The sequence below is a fragment of the Ochotona curzoniae genome, unplaced genomic scaffold, assembly GCF_017591425.1.
Source record: "Ochotona curzoniae isolate NIBS_2020 unplaced genomic scaffold, NIBS_Ocur_1.0 contig_1014, whole genome shotgun sequence".
Classification (NCBI taxonomy): Eukaryota; Metazoa; Chordata; class Mammalia; order Lagomorpha; family Ochotonidae; genus Ochotona; species Ochotona curzoniae.
The window spans coordinates 51,650,105-51,668,906 of record NW_024464920.1 but is presented as its reverse complement, the minus strand read 5'-3'; the positions used below and the strand labels follow the sequence as shown (position 1 = coordinate 51,668,906).

Below are 18,802 nucleotides of genomic sequence, written 5' to 3'. Positions count from 1 at the left end.
GAGGTGGATCAGAAGTGCAAGAGGCAGCACAGGAACCAGTGCCCCTAGGAGATGCCAGCACTCCAGGCCATGGCCTTGCCCACTAGGCGACAGTGGCAGCCGCTGTGTCTGGTCTTCTTAGCTGTCTTCCAGGACACTCACTGCTCCCACCTGGCAGAGGTGACAGCCCTGGGCTGCAGCCCCTTGGCCTGCACACAGCCGACAGCAGCCCAGCTTGCAGCCTGGCCCCACTTGCGACAAGCACCTTTCACCAAGGCTCCAATCTCCACATGAGGCACGTCCCTCGGTTATTTACAAAGAGAAGATTTTATTCTGATCTTCAAAAGTACAAATCTTTACTTAGATCCTGTGGAACAGAAGGTCCGTGTCAGCGCTGCCCTCCCTGGCAGGACCGGCCCTGCCTTGTGCAAACAGCCAGCACTCCCAAAGCACGACCTTGCCGTGACCACGGCATTCCTTTAAAAAGGATGAAGACAGCAAAAGAAACAATGGGATTCCTTTCAAAGACTACATGACGAGGCTCGTGCCAAGCACCGACCAGGCACTGTGCAGTCAGACGGGCTCCTGAGTGCGCACACTGAGGCTGCGGGAGACGGCCTCACGGCCTGACCCGGAGCAGCGTCCAGCCCAGTGCCCATCCCGGGGACCGTCACCACGGTGACCTCTCCTTCAGCAACCCAACAGACACTCCTAACTGAACGTGCCAAGTGGCACCGGCTCACTTTGCCATGAACTGAAATGGGGCAGAGATGGCCAGTCGTCCCCTTGGCCACACGTGCCACGCTCAGCAGCTCGAGGCAGGTACCCGTCAAAACACAGCAGGTACATCTCTGCTCACGCCAGCCCACCAGCGGGCACAGAGGCCTGGGAAGGGGCTCCCACATACCACACCAGCCCCCCCATGCCTTCCACGGGCCCAGGAGCTCTCCGCTGCGCGTCCCAGGCCTGCCGGGGAGGTGCTGGTGCCATGGGGCCTGTGCCCCTGTGCAGAGTGAGGCTGGCAACCTGCTGCTCTTTGTGGTTTCCGCAGAAACAGACCTGAGAGCACCGGTAACATCACCAGGACGGGGACAGGCATGTGGCCAGGAAGGCAGAGCCGTCTCCAGGGCAAAGCAGGTGGCAGCAGACAAGAGCAGCACCCTGGTGCCCTGCTGCTTCCCCCCAGGTCCTCACACAGCCTGCAGCCTGGAACAGGGAGCCCTGGCCTCAAGTCCCAGCTGCAGTTTCTCCCTCATCACTGCTAGCCAACTCCAAGACTTCATGAGGAGCGGCTGACAAAGGAGGGGACGAGAAGGAGCTGTCCCTGGCCATGCAGGACGCGTTCCACCTCCCTGAGGAGGCGTGTCTCACTCAGCACCAACCCTGAGGGAGCGGCAGCCATCAGCCGCGCACCCAGCGGGCCAGCGTTGTGGAGCAGTGGGTAAAGCTGCCCTCCCAGACAGCAGCTTCCTCCACGGGCATCAGTCAATCCTCCAGCTGCTCCACGTGCCACCCAGCTCCGCTGACGGCCTAGGACCCAGTGCCAGGGCCCCTGCACTCGGTGGAGACCCGGAACGGCCCAGCCCTGGCTACTGCCCCCATTTGGAGAGCGAACCAGCAGTATGAAAGATTCTGTCTGCTACCTTGTCCCCCATCCCCCCTCAGTTTTGATTTTCAAATAAATAAACAAGTAAATAAATCATTAAGGGGGGGGGTAAAGTCCTATCAACAAGCCAGAAACACAACCACATCTGAGTTTCTAATGGGGCTCCCTGTGTTTTTCTGTTCAAAGTGGCAAAATGATGGTGAACGCCAGAGCTGTGGTCCCACAGAGCTGGCCACAGCAAGGGCATGGCAGGTGAGCCGTGAGGCCACGTCACCCCTGAGTGCCTACGAGGGGGTCCCATCACCCCGAGGGCCTGCAAGGGGGTCCTGTCACCCCTGAGGGCCTGTGAAGGGGTCCCGTCACCCCGAGGGCCTGCAAGGGGGTCCCGTCACCCCTGAGTGCCTACAAGGGGGTCCCGTCACCCGAGGGCCTGCGAGGGGGTCCCATCACCCCTGAAGGCCTGCGAGGGGGTCCCGTCACCCCTGAGGGCCTATGAGGGAGTCCCGTCAACCGAGGGCCTGTGAGGGGGTCCCGTCACCCCTGAGGGCCTGCAAGGGGGTCCCGTCACCCCTGAGGGCCTGCAAGGGGGTCCCGTCACCCCTGAGGGCCTATGAGGGAGTCCCGTCAACCCTGAGTGCCTACAAGGGGGTCCCGTCACCCGAGGGCCTGCGAGGGGGTCCCGTCATCCCTGAAGGCCTGCGAGGGGGTCCCGTCATCCCTGAAGACCTGCGAGGGGGTCCCGTCACCCCTGAAGGCCTGCGAAGCCCTGTGAGGAGTTAATTAGGCCTTACACAGTGTCTGACACAGTGAACTCGTTAAGGGCTGCAGTTGTTTTCATTAACAAAGTCTCGCTTTGACTGATAGAGCACTCACACCTGTGCAAACTCGCAAATGGCTGCACACGCGGCCAGAAGAGAAACCTCACAGCAGGAGAACACGGCACTCCCTGGCAGCCAATTTGCAAGCAGAGATGGGTCCCTCCAGGCTGCAACACCGAATTGGAAACACAAAGAAAAGGACGGATCACACTTGACAGCATAAGGACACCCTAACCACATGCCATCCACTTGTTTTTCATCAACTGTAACAGCTCTGGACAGTAAACACAGACACACGGCCCCTCAGCAGTGCTCGCGGGCAGGGGAGCTTCTGGCAGGAGTTCTAGGTCGGGCCCAGGAAGTGGGGCCTAAAGGATCTCCAAGACTTGAAGTTTGGTACCTCTCCAGAGAGGACACCAGGCCACACGACACTCTCCAAGGTGCAGCCACCAAAGCCATGAGCATCACGCTTACCTCCATACCAGGCTGGCTACGAGGAGGGCAAGGGCCGGGCCAGGCACTGTGCCACATGCCAAATCTCCCATTACGTACTGGTGTCCCAGATTCAATGCCAGCCAGTGCCCCTCTGGCTTCCTGCTGGTGTGCCTAGGAGTCAGAGGCACAGCTGGAGGACCTGGGCTGCAGCCTCCTGTGTTAGGAACCCAGGTAGAGTTCCCAGCCCCTGGCCGTTTCAGGTACTCGGGGAGTGAACCAGAAGGAGAGGAATTCTCTCTCTCTACCTCGCAGAGAAGCAGTCTTTTTTTAAGGCCCTGTCCTGAGTCACTGATGTTCCGGGGCACGTTATGGAGTGTTTATCAGGACGGTGGCCAGTGGGACGTCCCTCCCGCAGCCAGCGCACTCAGCAGTGAATGCAATGCACACAGCAGCTCACTTAAAACAAAGGAGCTGAATTAGGAGGAAGATGGGAAACCACATTTCAATAGACGGAAATAGAACTTGTTTTTAAAAGGCAGCTGAAAGGGTACAAATTAACAAGAGCACAAGTCCCACAGCACCGCCTGGAGAATAGCACTCACACGAGGAATGGCTCTGGCAGGGGTCCTTCAGAAAAGCCACCAGCTGAAGAGCGAGAGCCTTTGAGTTCACAATCAAACAGAAGCACAAAAGCCCAGCGACCCGCAGGCGCCGTGCCAGGCACTGAGGGGGCTGCCACAGGACAGCAGCTCAGAGGAAGAAAGAATGCCACGGCAGGTCAGGGCCACGGAGCTCCACAAATCCCAGCAGATGATGCCACCAGGCCACGGAGGAGTGTCGGTTCAAGTCCCAGTCGCTGCACTTCCTACCCAGCTCCCCAAAGACACAGCTAAGGCAGCAAATATGCCCGGGGAGTTGAGTCCTGCCACCTAGGTGGGACACCGGAGTGAGTTCCCGAACTGCAGGCTTCAGCACGGCCCAGCAGGCATTTAGGGAGTGAAATCTCCCTTTACCTCTGCCTGCCAACCTAACCAATCTTCCACAAAGTAATAAACTAACGGTGGCAACATTTACCAGTAAGACTGCAGTGAGAACTAACGTGGATGCACAGCTCAGGTGAATCCAGAGATGGAGCGAGGATGGCCCCTGCTTTGGCCACGGGTCGGCCTCTGCCCCACGCACGTGAGCCCACAGCATCACCTAGTCTGGAGAGACCGGGGGTCACGGGTCGGCCTCTGCCACACGTGCGTGAGCCCACAACGACACCTTTGCTGGTCTAGAGGGACCGGGGGTCACGGGGCTGCCTCTGCCACACACGCGTGAGCCCACAGCATCACCTAGTCTGGAGAGACCGGGGGTCACGGGTCGGCCTCTGCCACACGCGCGTGAGCCCACAGCATCACCTAGTCTGGAGAGACCGGGGGTCACGGGTCGGCCTCTGCCACATGTGCGTGAGCCCACAACGACACCTGTGCTGGTCTAGCGGGACCGGGGGTCACGAGGCTGCCTCGGCTCCCAAGTCCCTGAGCTCTGGCCTTACTGGAGCATGGCCATGTCCACCGAGCAAGGAAGCACACAGACTCGGCTGTGTCCTAGTAAAACGCGCCCCAGAAGGATGCAGTGACTTCTCGCCTGGATGGGAAGTGGAAACCAACGAGGAGTCTCAGAAAACCAGGGAAACCACAAATTATGGAAAAACGACGCATGGATTTCAAGTTTGCTTACCACGCTTCTCCCTTCTACATGCAAACACTCCCGGAGAGTAACCCGGCCCAGGTCATCTGAGCAATTCACTGATGCCGTTCCAAGAATGCTTCACGGGGAAGCAACCGCAGCTCCGGGCGCACCAGTGCGGGTACAGAAGTCAGAACACAACGCTCATCAGCGGAAAACTGGAAAATTAGGATGTCTTCCTTCAACAGAGAAATGACTCTACTCTGCTTTGTGAACAGACACTGAAATACAAGCCACAAAACACAGTTGTTTAAAGTGACTGAGTGTACGCCAAGTCAGACGAGCACCCCCACGATCTCAGCCAGTAAGCTTAGCACGCCGACAGTCATCCTCAGGTCCCCCACACCTGAGTTCTCACACATTCCTGCTGAACAACTCTCACTGCTTCCCTCTCACAGTGGCCATCCCGAGGGGTACAAAACGCTCCAGGTTTTTATTCCCAAAAACACAATGTGTCGGGTCTCTTCCTGCAACAACCTGTGACCCGTGTCCAGTCAGCTTGCCTCGCTGGGGCGTGGCGTCCTCCGTCCACAGACCGTGTTTCTTACACGCAGACTCAGCAGTATCTCCTCCCATCCCATCGGATGTCTTACAACACAGAAGGTTTCATGTCGAACAAGTCCCAGTTATCTGCTTTTCTCTGTTGCTTTTCTAAGACTCCACGACTTAACCCGACATCTTCTCGTGAGAATTTTACGGTTTTAACTTTCACATTTAGGTTTCCGATGTATTTGACTTTGTGCATGCCAGCCGTCCCCGCAGGAGTCAGAGGCCAAGTGAGCGTGACTAAGGCTTCTGTCCTCGGCTCCCTCCGATCAGCACGTGTGCCCGGAGCCCGCCCGACGCCGCCCCGGCCGCTGCACTTTGTACTTAAGTTCTGATACTGAACTCCAAGTCCTCGGAGTTAGAACTCCTCTCCCAAGGTCGGACTGGCCGTCCCAGGTCCCTCCACTTCCCACGTTTAAAATACTCTGTCAGCACTGACAGGGATGGCACTGCGTCTTGACATCAGTGTCGGGAAGATCTCCATCTTCACCATAATAACTTCAGTCCATGAACATGGACTGTCTCTCATTCCTTCCTTCAGTATTTGGCGACCTTCGGAGTGCAGACCGCACATCTGCTGTCCTAATCTGTATTAAGTGTTTTATTAATTTTGATACTAAATTATCTACTTTCAAATTGTTTACAGGTGTTCAGAAAAACAGCTAATGTCTGCATCTTAACCTGCACCCTCCGACCCCTCGCAGGTATTAGCTTTCCTCGTGGGTTGCTGGCGGATCCTTTGGGGTCACGTAATCTCCGGCCATGACATGGGAGGCTGCAGGCTTCACGTTCTGACGTCACTGCCGTGGCTGGACCCGACACCACATGCGAGAACAGACACTCCTCTGCCTTCCCCTGAGACGTGAGGTCAGCAACAGGTTGCTTATTTTTTTAATAGAATGCACTTTCTACGTCACATGAGATGATTGCACAGTCTCTGTTCTGTGTCCTGCCAGCACGGTGTATTACACTGATTTACCATGTCGCCTCATCCCTGTATTCCCAGGACTTGCCTCACTTACCAGGACGCAGAGTAATTGTAACATACTGGCAGATTTGGTTCTAGCACTTTGTCACCAGCTTTTACATCTATTTCCAAAAGGAGTTCCGGTCCGCAGTGCTGCTGCGTTCCCAGCTGGGGTGTCTGTCTCTGGTCCTGCCAGAGAGCGTTCTCCACGCCCCAGGACGGCTGCAGTGCTCCTCCCTCTTGTGCTTCCGGGAAAACCTGTCAAGTGGTCCAATGTGAAGCGCCGTTACTCACTAATGGCCCGCTGGCCGCTCTCCGCACGCCGTCTCTGCCTCACCAATTGAGTGGTCACTGTGCAGGACACCTCAGCCTCTGCCCTCACCGCCTCTGCTTGTTTAGATGAGAGCGGCACACTCGCTGTGGGGTGATCCACTCTACTCAAAAGTGTATCAGATCTGTGTCACTCCTTCCCAGTGACACACAGCCTGGCGGACGGCCGGTCAACAGAGCACAACCCAGCCACGTCTACAGAAAACCAAGGACCACACTTCACTTCGCTAACTCGTCTCTCCTGGGATTTCTCCATTTCACCTGTTGCTAATTTGCAGAAATATGAGCAGTATTCTTTTAGTGTTGTGCAATCCTAAAATTTGTAGTTAAAATTTGATTTAGCTTTAGACCTGACACTACGGACTTGACTCTCTCTGCAGCCCCTGAGGTCCAGGTGAGTGCTCGTCCCGCAGCCGGCCCGGGTCAGCCAACGTCCCCCAGTTCCCTTTCTGCTTCACTGGCTTCTCTTCCAGTCTCCCCCTCTGCCTTCTGCTCAGTTCCACTTGCGTTTGCTCTTCCAGTCACTCCAACTGGAAAGAGACGTCAAGATTCCAGTCATCTCTGTCGACAGAGCCAGCCGCACACCATCCGAGTCCCACCTGAGTACAGAGCTAGCTGCGTCTCCTCAGTTTCAGCCCGTGGTGTTGCCACCTTCATTGTACAGTAACGTTCAATTTCCCGGGTTTCTTCTTTGGTCCACGCGTTATTGGGGTGCATCTAAGACTTGCACAGACCTGTCAGATCTTCCCGATTTCCTTTTACTGATGTCTAAGTTGATGTCACTGCCACCGAAGGACACATACAATGCGTCTTCAGGGACCTGACAGGCACTCCATCCTGGAAGACTCCGGGTAGCTCTGAGGAAGGAACTCGCTGCCTCGGGGCCAGGGCCATGTCGTCGTTCGTAATGCCCCACTGGCCATCAATGCTGCCAATCGCCTAGCGCTGGGTGACCTGCTTTCTAGTTCCTTTATCCATTTCTGGAAGCACTGTGTCACCACCTCAAAAACAGCAGTGTCAATGGGCAGCTTTGGATGTCCAATACAGGAAACAGTCATGGAATGTACACACACGATGTAACAGTGTGGAAGGAAACCCATCACACACTGCAGTTACAGCTTCCGGAGGGGGAGCCCCCCAGGCCCACCCTGCAGCACTGCGCCCACGTGGAGGGGGAGCCTGCCCTGCATAAATGTGTCCACACGGAGGGGGAGCCCCCCCAGGCCCACCCTGCAGCACTGCGCCCACGTGGAGGGGGAGACTGCCCTGCATAAATGTGTCCACACGGAGGGGGAACCCCCCCCAGGCCCACCCTGCAGCACTGCGTCCACACAGAGGGAGAGCCGCACCGCCACCACGGTACCACTTCCCAAAGCTCTTCGCAGAAAGCACAGCCAACCAGCGACTCAGGGCTGAGGGCCCTGGGCTGCCCTCCTCACTCCGGTTCCACCCTCCCAGCACTGCCAGAGCTCGCCAAACCCCGCCTCCCCCACGAGAGACACCCAAGGAAGCCGCACAGCAGATGTGGGAGTCACCTCAGCTTAGCCGGCACCCCACAGAACAAAGTGCTCCAAGGCAGAACTTGAGCACCAAAGAGCAGAGTTGGAGGGAATCATTCTGGAACTGCGATTGATCAGGGGGAAACTGGCAAGCTCGCCTTCCTCTGTCTTCAGAGTCCTGTTTACACTCTGCTAATGGAAAGAGGCGAGGAATGACTGCACTGCTAGACGCAGCTAATGGTGAGTTCTCGGCGTAATTTCTCTTGTGAGCTCGCGACGGGCGTGAGGATTTACTCCCCTGCCAAGGGCACACTAATTACAGCCACGGCAGTACCCGCACTCCGTGAACTGCATGCTAAAATGTCCTCTCGGGGCAAGCCCGGCCTGCTCAGAACAACCAAGGACTGCCTCGCAAACAGGCCTAGAAAAATAGATTTCCTTAATGCTCTTAAGAAAAGGCATTGTTTATTCCAGTCCCTTTCCACATTTCCTTTGAAGAGTAATTTATTTTAAGATAAAATGACAGGCCGAATCCCATCAGTTGGAGCTTAAACACAGTGACCGTGAGATTCAACCATCAGATGCTCTCCCCGTGATGGCACCACCACCACGCCTAGCAGGGAGCCCCGCCAACATCCAGCCACCCCGAAAATCGTTCCCAAATTTAAAGAGCACAGGGGCATCCACAGGGGAAGAGTGCTTGTTTCCAGGACGCAGGAATAATGACTTCAACTCCAACACAGCTCTTTGATTAAATGGTGCAGTTCCAAGAGAGGGAATAACACTTCTTAATTTCAAATCAAATCTAACATTCTTAAAGGAACAGGACAGTTGATGTCTGAAAAGTATCGGCTTTACCGAAACATCAGTGTCTGAGTGGAAAAACAGCCAGAGGAATCACACAGCAAATTACACTCCATTATCTCAAAGCACACTGGATAATGGTGCACAGGGGACAGAAACCACCTTTACCAAGTTGGCTGATAACAGAGAGAAAGCCTGGGTTACAAGGTCACAGGCAAAGAAAACCATCAGACCAGATGGTCCCAAGGGACGCTCTCAACTACAGCATCCGCCAAGCGACAACAGACAAGAGGAGCACCACCCACAGCAGGGTGAGCGAAGGTGCTGCTGCCACCTGCACCCCAGCTCGGTGGGCCTGGCTGATGGCACGGAGACCGCCATGTGATGCTTGGACAGCACGTGCCAAGGAAGGCTGGCAGCCAAAGTGTGGACTCAGCCGGCCGAGTCCTCCGTGGTGCCCACACAGACACCCAGACTGACATGCCAGGTTGCGGCCCACTGAGGAAGGGAAGAGTCGAGTCTAGTTCCCCGCTGGGAGCCCAGAGGACAGCCAGGCTCCGGAGCCAGCTCACAGGCAGAGCAAGGCCAGGGGAGAACCTGGCACCATCTCACAGGCAGGGCAAGGCCAGAGGAGAACCTGCATTCACACTGCTGACTGGAGGGTCCCTGCAGAATGGACCCCACAGTCACAAGCCAACACACTCAAGGGGAGCAGTGTCTCCACTGGGGCCCCTGCAGGGGAGATGGGCTCAAGGAACGCAGCAGCTGTGGGCTGCAGAGAGAGGACACAGGAAGACGCGCTTCCCACAGCATGCCACACTCGCCCTCACGCTGCTCAACAATTTCCAGTACCTCCACTCAGAGTACTTCTACCAAACAGATTTAAGGCTAGCCTTTTCATGTCACAATAATAATAAAAAAATTTTTCCACAGGGCTCTGATTCAGTGTGGTGCACCCCAAGTCCCTGCTCTGGGCAAAGCACAGCAGATGAGGAAGAGCGTGGCCTCACTGGAGTGGCCAAAAAGGAGAAATGACAAGGCATGCTGAGCCCGCCGTGAGTCACAGCATGGTGACACACTCCCAATGAGAAGGGAAGGACTCGATCCAAGAATTACTCAAATGCTGGGTGGGCACTCAGACTCAGCCTGGGAGGAACCACCACCACACACCCAGGCTCCTCCTCCAACAGGGAGCTGCTACCAGCCCTGGGCGACAGGCTCATCAGACCCGCCGCGGCCAGCCCTGGGCACACACTCACAAGGGACCAGCCTCACCCAGAGGGTCTCACTCACTTCTCTTTACAAACAGCAGTAACCCGATTAGGCATCCTGCCCCACTCGAGCTGCCACAGCTTAGGACGCAGGGAGCAGGGAGCTGCACAGCCTTAGATGAATATGACAGCTTGCCAGCATCAACAACAAATAAAGACGAGAAGGAGGACAAGCGAGAACAGGGCCACTGCGCAGGAGGACAGAGGGAGGGCGTCACGCCTCGGGAAAATGGCCTGGCGTCTCGAATGAGTAAACCCCCACGGGACCCAGCAATCCTGTGAGAAACAAAAGGCCTCACACACAGGAACTGCTGCCCGCGTCCAGTGAGTCCCTCAGGACCGAGCACGGTCCAGCTGTCCATCAAGTGGCGAACGGACAGGACAGCAGTGTCCACGACGGCACACACACGCCACATCACACACAGACCTCAAGAGGCCACATGGTGGCTGAATCCTGTGCACACAGTGTCCAGCGACACGGGGCAGGAAGCAGGTTCAGACTGCCGAGGGCTGGCAGGTGGGAGACGAGGGAACACGGGGGAGGGACCACCAACAGGTCCAGAATTCCCCTTGGACACAAGGCAAATATTCCAGAAAGAAATTGTGCTGAGGTCGCACTACTCTGTGCACATTTTTTAAGCCAATGAACTTGACGCTGCAAGCGGGTGGAAGCCGTGGCGCATGAGCTGCATCGCAGTGAAGCCACTGCGCAGACTGCTGACCGAGCAGTCAGTGCTGTGAGGACACCCTGCCCAGGCAGTGCCCAGCGCCACCTGCAGGCCCTGCAAGGCACAGCCTGGACGGGGACCCAGGCAGTGGGCCCTGTGGTACAGAACCAGGGTCCTGCCCAGAAGAGACCCTCCAACCACGCCCTGAGGGGAGAGGTGCCTTGACACACGCCAGGTCGGAGGCCCCCAGGGTATGGGGAATCGCCCTGCCATGCCGCCCCTTGGGACAAGGACCTCCAGGCTCCGACGCCCGGCCACTTCCCTGCGAACATTCTATCAATACAGCTCTGTGCAGATGTCTCAGCCAAGCTCCAGGTCCAATTAGATGCCTCAATGTGCTTCACCCAAACGGGGCAAGCTAAGCACAGCCTGGTCAGCACCCTGAGTCCTGACTGGGAAGTAGCACCTTGGCCACCGTGGAGCCAGGAGCAGGGAAGCTCACTGGACTGTCCCTGCTCATTCGCCTCACCCCTCCAGGCTGCCTACCCGCCCTGCTGCTCCCCCTCTGTCGTGCCTCCTGGCCACCTGCTGTGCTGCCTCAGGATGGGGCCCTGGCCCTCAGGAAGATGGAGTCCACCCTACCCTCATCCTCACCTTGTGGCTTCCTCTAGTGGACACAACTCTATCTGCCAGCCAGAGTCTCCAACGTGCCCCTCCTAGCCTGTGGCCCACGCACAACAGTGGTCTGCAAGGAGCACAGCTACAGACCCATCACTCTGAGGCTGGAGTCTCCGGCCCAGCCCCTAAGGCTTCAGCCCCTGCAGCCCGACTCCCCAGCCAGCTGGGACAGGGAACACGCTCACGGTCATTCACTGGGCAGCTGACGTCCCCCGCAGCACGTCCTCCCGTGCGACTCTCTCCAGCTGTGCTGACGCCTCTGTGCTGACACACGGGGCGCCCGGCCCCCTTGGGGCCCATGAAAGGCCCCCTGAGCCCTTCTTCCAGGGCCTGACCCTGCCGCCAGGTGCCATCAGAACAAGGGGCGGCACAGCTCAGCAAAGACGCTATGGCCAGGCCATGGCGAGGAATAGACAGGCGCATGTGGGCCCCCTCACCCCCACTGGTGCTCGTGCCCCAGGGACGAGCGACCTGTCCAGACGTCCCCCATGTGGCTCCAGCCTGAGCACCACACCACGTGACTGCAGCTCCAAGAGCTCCTCCTCCTCCGTCACCTCTGGTTCCACGTTCTTTCCAAGCTGCTTCTGGACAGAGGGTGCTGGCTGGGCCCCTGCCAAAGGCGGCACTGCCACGTGGGAGAGTTGGATCTAGTGTGGCAGGTCAGGGCCCACCTAACCATGTGCCAGCCACAAATAACCACAGTCTGCCCACATACTTCTTGCCCAAGCCATTGGCATGGAGGACCTCTAAGTGTCCAGGCTGCTCTCAGAAACAGGACACAGTGGCTGTTGCCCACAATGGGGCAGCAGCTGAGGCCACAGCGTCTAGGAAGGCCCTTGGGCACCAGCAAACACATGCTCCAGAGGCAGCCCCATTCCCACTGAGCTTTCTTATTTTTATTTTTTTTAAGATTTATTTTTTTATTGGAAAGGCGGATATACAGAGAGGAGAGACAGAGAGGAAGATCTTCTGTCCGATGATTCACTCCCCAAGTGAGTGCAATGGCTGATGCTATGCCGATCCGAAGCCAGGAGCCTCTTCCGGGTCTCCCACGTGGGTGCAGGGTTCCAAAGCTTTGGGCCGTCCTCGACTGCTTTCCCGGGCCACAGGCAGGGAGCTGGACGGGAAGCGGGGCTGCCGAGATTAGAACCGGCGCCCATATGGGATCCCGGGCGTGCAAGGAGAGGACCTTAACCACTGAGCCATCGTGCCGGGCCCCCCACTGAGCTTTCAAACTCACCTACCACTGTCGGGGCCTGCAAGTCCCACAGCAAGACACCTGCCTATATGTCACCCAACTGGATTGCCTCCCATATTTCCGTTTGGAAAACAAGAATCCAAGGACCCCTAAGTACAGCCTTCAGGACAGCCTGCCAGCCAGGGCCGCAGGACAGCCAAAACGGGTATCATCAGAGTGCCTGAGTGCAAGGCTCCACCTCCAAAAGCAGACAGCAACAGTGCCTTCAGGCCATGGACGAGCTGGGCATCCGACGACCACCCACGTCGCCTGGAGCAGGCCTGGCATGAGCTGGGCATCCGACGACCACCCACGTCCCCTGGAGCAGGCCTGGCATGAGCTGGGCGTCCGACGACCGCCCACATCCCCTGGAGCAGGCCTGGCATGAGTGGGGCGTCCGACGACCACCCACGTCCCCTGGAGCAGGCCTGGCATGAGCGGGGTGCCAGATGACACCCGCATTCCCTGGAGCAGGCCTGGCATAAGCAGGGCGCCCGATGACACCCGCATTCCCTGGAGCAGGCCTGGCATAAGCAGGGCACCCGATGACACCCACATCCCCTGGAGCAGGCCTGGCATGAGCTGGGCATCTGACGACCACCCACGTCCCCTGGAGCAGGTCTGGCATGAGCTGGGCGTCCGACGACCACCCACGTCCCCTGGAGCAGGCCTGGCATGAGCGGGGTGCCAGATGACACCCGCATCCCCTGGAGCAAGCCTGGCATGAGCTGGGCGTCTGACGACCACCCACGTCCCCTGGAGCAGGACTGGCTTCAGGCCCTGACTGCAGCTTCCTGCTCATGCGCGCACAGGGAGGCAGGGCTGACGGCTCCAGTAGGCAGGTCCCTTCCACACATCAGGAGACCTGGAAGGAGCCTGGACACGTGACCGTAGCCTAGACTAGACCAGAACAGCATGTGGGAGATCTTTCCACCTCTCCTTCAAAGAAAGCAAATAAACAGGTAAATAAACTATTTAAAATAGGTTCCTTAATGTGTTTTATTTTTTAAGATCCTGTGTCTGCCTGTGGCTGTCAGCCTGTGGGCTTAAAGCAGACCTGCCTTCCGATCTCCCTCCACACCACAGCCCAGCAAACCTGTGAGCGTGTGGGACCCCTTCAGACCCAGCCCCAAGCTCTCACTATGAGCTCCAGGCCTGCCCTGGCTCACTCAACCAGACGGGGCCACTCAGTCCAGCAGCCTCCTGGCCTCTGCAGTGGGAGAGGCTCTCACAGCACCCATGCTTCAACTGGAAGACACAAGGTTAGTCACTTCAAACATCAACTGTCTGCCTGCAAGTGGTCCTCCCAGCCACCACTCGAGGTCCTGAGTGGCAGGAACCAGGCTTCCCCAGCACGGCAGAGGACCACGAGAGCTAGCAGTGCTGAAGGGACCCGAGCCCATCCCACACCCAGAGCCAAGTGCAGGGCCCAGCGCACGGTCAGGAACACCAGGCTCGGACCCAGTGGGAGGCATAGTGCTGCGAATGTCCAAATGGACATGAGGTTGCACAGCACGAGAGGTGGACTCAGACCACAGCCATGAAAACTTCAGGGGGCCGGGAGCAAGGCCTGAGTGAACTGCAAGCTTCAGTTCGCCCGAAGTCCAGGACCCAAACATCTGAGATACCCACTTAACAGAATGGTAACTGCCGTAGTGGCACGTCTTATACCAATGTTCCACGTGACACTGCCCACCGACTCGGGGCCCAGGTCTGTTCCTGGGCACGTCAAGGTGTGCACACCTGAGGGGCAGGTGCACCTGCGGCACAGGCCGCAGGCAGGGAGGCAAGGACAGTCTCCGGCGACGTGCCTCCGAAGCCATCCCTCCAAGGACAAGCCCACTGTCCCCGGCTTTCCTCTCTCCTGGACAATCAACACCATGGTCGTGTCTTGTCTTGCTAAGCGTCAGGGAAATGCATTAAGAATCGCTCAGGTCTTACAACAGAAGTTGGTGGTAAAGGCGTTAAGACAAACTTATTTACCACATTAATTAAATGGTCTATTTAACATGGAATATCAATTCTCTAATCACATCTCAGTTGAACTTGTTCCTTCAATTAGCAGTTCCCGAGTCTACTGACAGAGGTCCTGCTGTTCCTAGGGTCATTATCTGTCAAATGAGGGTGGCACTCGCGGGAGCAGCCTCTCGCTCCGTGAGAGCTGATTAGGGAACGAGCAGTGCCACCCTCATTAGCTGCTCCGCAATGAGGAGGCCTCCTCAGCACCCGTCAGCCGAAGCAGCAGGCAGGACTACCACAAGCCGCACGACACAGGCACCTCGGGAGACCCGCTCCCCCAGGTGACAGGCACCACGTCGGGATGGCCACAGCCGGGTACAACTCAAGAGGAAAGGCTCCCCTCTGGTGTTCCTTGTTCATCGTGGATGAACTGAATAAACTCATACCATCAGAATTTTTTAAATAACTAAAACAGATAAAATTACAGCCAATTGCTACAGCATACAGGGGGAGGAATGTACTATTCCAGAGAATAGCACAGCCCAACCAACACCTCTGCTTAGCCATTTACCTTGTATATAATTAATGCTGCAATAAAAGGCGGTGCTACTAGTGTGTGCAAAGTTGCAGAGTGATGAAATACAGCGCTGCCACTAACGAAGGCTCGGCTTTTAGCTTGTAAGCAAAATATTCCACTAATGTCCTATCACCTCAACCTTACTCATTTAAAGCCACGCTCCAAAGCCACTAGAGTTAAACTATACTTCCAAACACATCACGTGGATCACGCGTCATCAGGAGGGCTCTCGGTGCTGTAACGGGTCTCGTGGGTCACGGGTCATCAGGAGGGCTCTCAGTGCTGTAACGGGTCCCGTGGGTCACGCGTCATCAGGAGGGCTCTCAGCGCTGTGACGGGTCACACGTCATCAGGAGGGCTCTCGGTGCTGTGACGCGTCTCGTGGGTCACGCGTCATCAGGAGGGCTCTTGGTGCTGTGACGCGTCTCGTGGGTCACGCGTCATCAGGAGGGCTCTCGGTGCTGTGACGGGTCACACGTCATCAGGAGGGCTCTCGGTGCTGTGACGCGTCTCGTGGGTCACGCGTCATCAGGAGGGCTCTTGGTGCTGTGACGCGTCTCGTGGGTCACGCGTCATCAGGAGGGCTCTCGGCGCTGTGACGTGTCTCGTGGGTCACGCGTCATCAGGAGGGCTCTCAGTGCTGTGACGGGTCACACGTCATCAGGAGGGCTCTCGGTGCTGTGACGCGTCTCGTGGGTCACGCGTCATCAGGAGGGCTCTTGGTGCTGTGACGGGTCACACGTCATCAGGAGGGCTCTCGGTGCTGTGACGCGTCTCGTGGGTCACGGGTCATCAGGAGGACTCTCGGTGAACACAGCACCTGGCACGTGGGTTACGTTGCTGCCTGTGATGCCAGCATCCCATAGAGACGGCCGGGTTCCTGTCTGCTTGACTTCTGATCCAGCTCCCTGCCAATAACCTGGAAAAGCAGCTGAGCGTGGCCCAAATGAGCAAGCACTACCTTCCATGTGGAACACCCAGAAGAAGCCACCGGCTCCTGGTTTGGGGCCTGGCACATCCCTAGGCATTTTGGCCATCCTGCAGGTAACCACAGGATGCACCATCTCTCCCTCTCTAATGCTTTCAAATAAATACATCTTTTTAAAAAGAGACTCCAGTGAAAGTACCCTGTCCAATGCGTTGTTATGTATCATTACTGAGCGTGACGTCACTAGCTAGCATTCGGGTCGAAGGTATTTTTTCATTGAGAAATGATTGTTCCCTATTAGTACTCACCATCACTGGTCAGAACGCACACAGGGAAGCTGACCACAGCGCCCGCCCACATCTGTACGAGACGCCACAGGTGTGCACTTACCCAGGTACTCACACATGAAGACCACGAAGAAGGGGGTGACGAGGTCGTTGATGCCCTGCACGTAGCCACTGGCAGGGTGACGGATTGCCCATATAAACAAGATCCTTTCAAAAATCTGAAACAAAAATGAAGAGGTGTTGATGCAAAAGAGCAAGCTAGTGGAGATGGACGCACAGACACTCCACCTGCCATGGAGGTGGGCACACTCGCCCTCCGCCACACCACGGCTGCCGAGTCAGCACACACGGAGATGCCCCACCTGCTGCGCAGTCTCTGTCCGACGGGGGCCCTGCAGAAAGCTCATGAAAAACACAAGTAAAGCCGTGCATTTATGCCTGCATAACATATGAAAAATGTATGTTATTTAAAGACACATGAGGGCCACGCGGTAGCTTAGTGAATAAGCTCACCTTGCACGTGCCAGGATCCCATATGAGCACCAGTCTAATCCTAGCAGCCCTGCTTCCCATCCAGCTCCCTGCCTGTGACCCGGGAGAGCAGTCGAGGATGGCCCAAAGCCTTGGGACCCTGCACCTGCGTGGGAGACCTGGAAGAGGCTCTGGGCTCCTGGGTTCGGGTCGGCACAGCTCCGGCCATGGTGGCCACTTGGGGAATGAATCAGCAGATGGAAGATCTTCCTCTCTGTCTCTTCTCCTTCTGACTTTGCAATAAAAATAAATAAATCTTTTAAAAACTAAAAAACCATGGATTTCAAGCTTATCTGTAAAAGTAAACTCATATTTCTATTTTCCACATACTTCTTGAAGTACCCCTGTGTCTCACCTACCCCTAAGTACCGACCTCCCACCCAAGCCAGCTCCAGCGACGCACACGTCCTGGGGTCACAACACTGCCTGAGCACCCCACCCGGGCTGGCTGTGCCACACGGCCTGACAGAGAGCACCCCACCCGGGCTGCGTGTCTCCAACTGGGAGACATGTTGGGGTAGTTCAACGCTCTGCAGCCTTCACCACTGCCCAGCTCCAGGCTGGAACAGTTGGCATCGCATGTGAGTCACAAAGGAAGGGCCGGGAAACACAAAGACCATGCTTTCCTGGTGGGCAGGGGCCTGGACAGCGCACACCTACATCGGTTCCTGGGTGTGTGAAACTAGGGCTGGGCATGCCGTGCCCCCCACCCCGTGTGACTGAGCCCCACTCTGAGGGCACGAGACGCACGCACAGCCTGAAGGCTCTTTGCACATCTGAACACAGCTCTCCTTTGAGCAGCTGGAGCAATCCAGAGAGCCCAGAGCAGGGGGACAACAGAGCGTGTGGGGGCCTCCAGGCCTGCAGAGAGCCCAGGAACCGTCCAAGGAGGCTAGCACAGGCTCCGGATCCGGCTCCCATGGGAAGCACAGCCTCTGTCAGCCGACTTCTCTAAACTGGACCTGCCAAGACCTAATCCCACAGCGGTGCCAGCCCAGGCAGCACCACATGCCAGTAGCCTTGGCAGCAGAGGGAGGAGTGGCCTGCAACTCCCAGACAGGAAGCAAACCGCTGGCCACACTTCCCAAGGCAGCGGCGCTCCTAGGTGCAGTGGCCTGGCATTCGTTCTCACCGTCACGGCCATGCCACAGTGAGGGGCCTCTGCCCGGTTAGGAGGCACTTGGAGGCAGCGGGCACAGGTGCCCTAGAGGGGACTCAGCACTCAGACGTCATTCTGGAAAGCCACCTGTCAGCTCAAGTTCCTTCAGCTCACCTCTACTTCATCTCTCTCGATAACCTGGAAATCCTATTTCTAAGACTTTAATCCCAGGAACACGTAAATAAAGGCACAGGCAGCATCAGCAGGAAACACGGAAGGTCTGACGAGGAACGCGGCTGGCGCAGCAAACGGGAGGCCCAGCGTGGCCACCACCAGGCGAGTGTGCCGGCCACCACGGCCTGAGCATCCCTAGAGATCCATGGAGAGTGCGGAGCCCACAGGCGGCCACCCCAGACAGGCTCGGCCTGGCACCAGCTCCAGCCCCTCCTCCCACCCCAGACAGGCTCGGCCTGGCACCAGCTCCAGCCCCTCCTCCCACCCCAGACAGGCTCGGCCTGGCACCAGCTCCAACCCCTCCTCCCACCCCAACTTTCCTGCTAAAGACATGAATCTCCCCTGTAACACTCCAAATGGTCCCCCTCTCTACGTCCTGGCAGCTGGGGCTACTGCTAAAATTCAGGATGCACCAGTCCAAGAGCAACTGGCCTGTGACTCCAGGAGCCTGGCCTTGCTCCAAGGCCCCATCACCAAGAAGTCCTTTCTCACCCACTCTTATCCCCACCTCAGGAACCTGACCTGTCCCTCCCTTTCTCTGACCCCGTCCCCTCTTGACCTTCTCCTGTCCCACCCCAGACCCCTGCCCAGTAGCTCTCTTTCCCACACTGGCCA

The 18,802-nt window shown here is 57.2% G+C and overlaps 1 protein-coding gene across 3 annotated transcripts in view; it reads right to left on the bottom strand.

Annotated features, from left to right (window-relative positions):
- Positions 1-18,802, bottom strand: part of TBC1D22A (TBC1 domain family member 22A) — a 232,975-nt gene that overhangs the window by 117,665 nt on the left and 96,508 nt on the right. For all 3 annotated transcript variants that reach the window (XM_040987550.1, XM_040987565.1, XM_040987561.1), the window contains one exon: positions 16,427-16,541. In XM_040987550.1, coding sequence (XP_040843484.1) covers positions 16,427-16,541 — 115 coding nt within the window. The remainder of the gene's footprint in view (positions 1-16,426; positions 16,542-18,802) is intronic.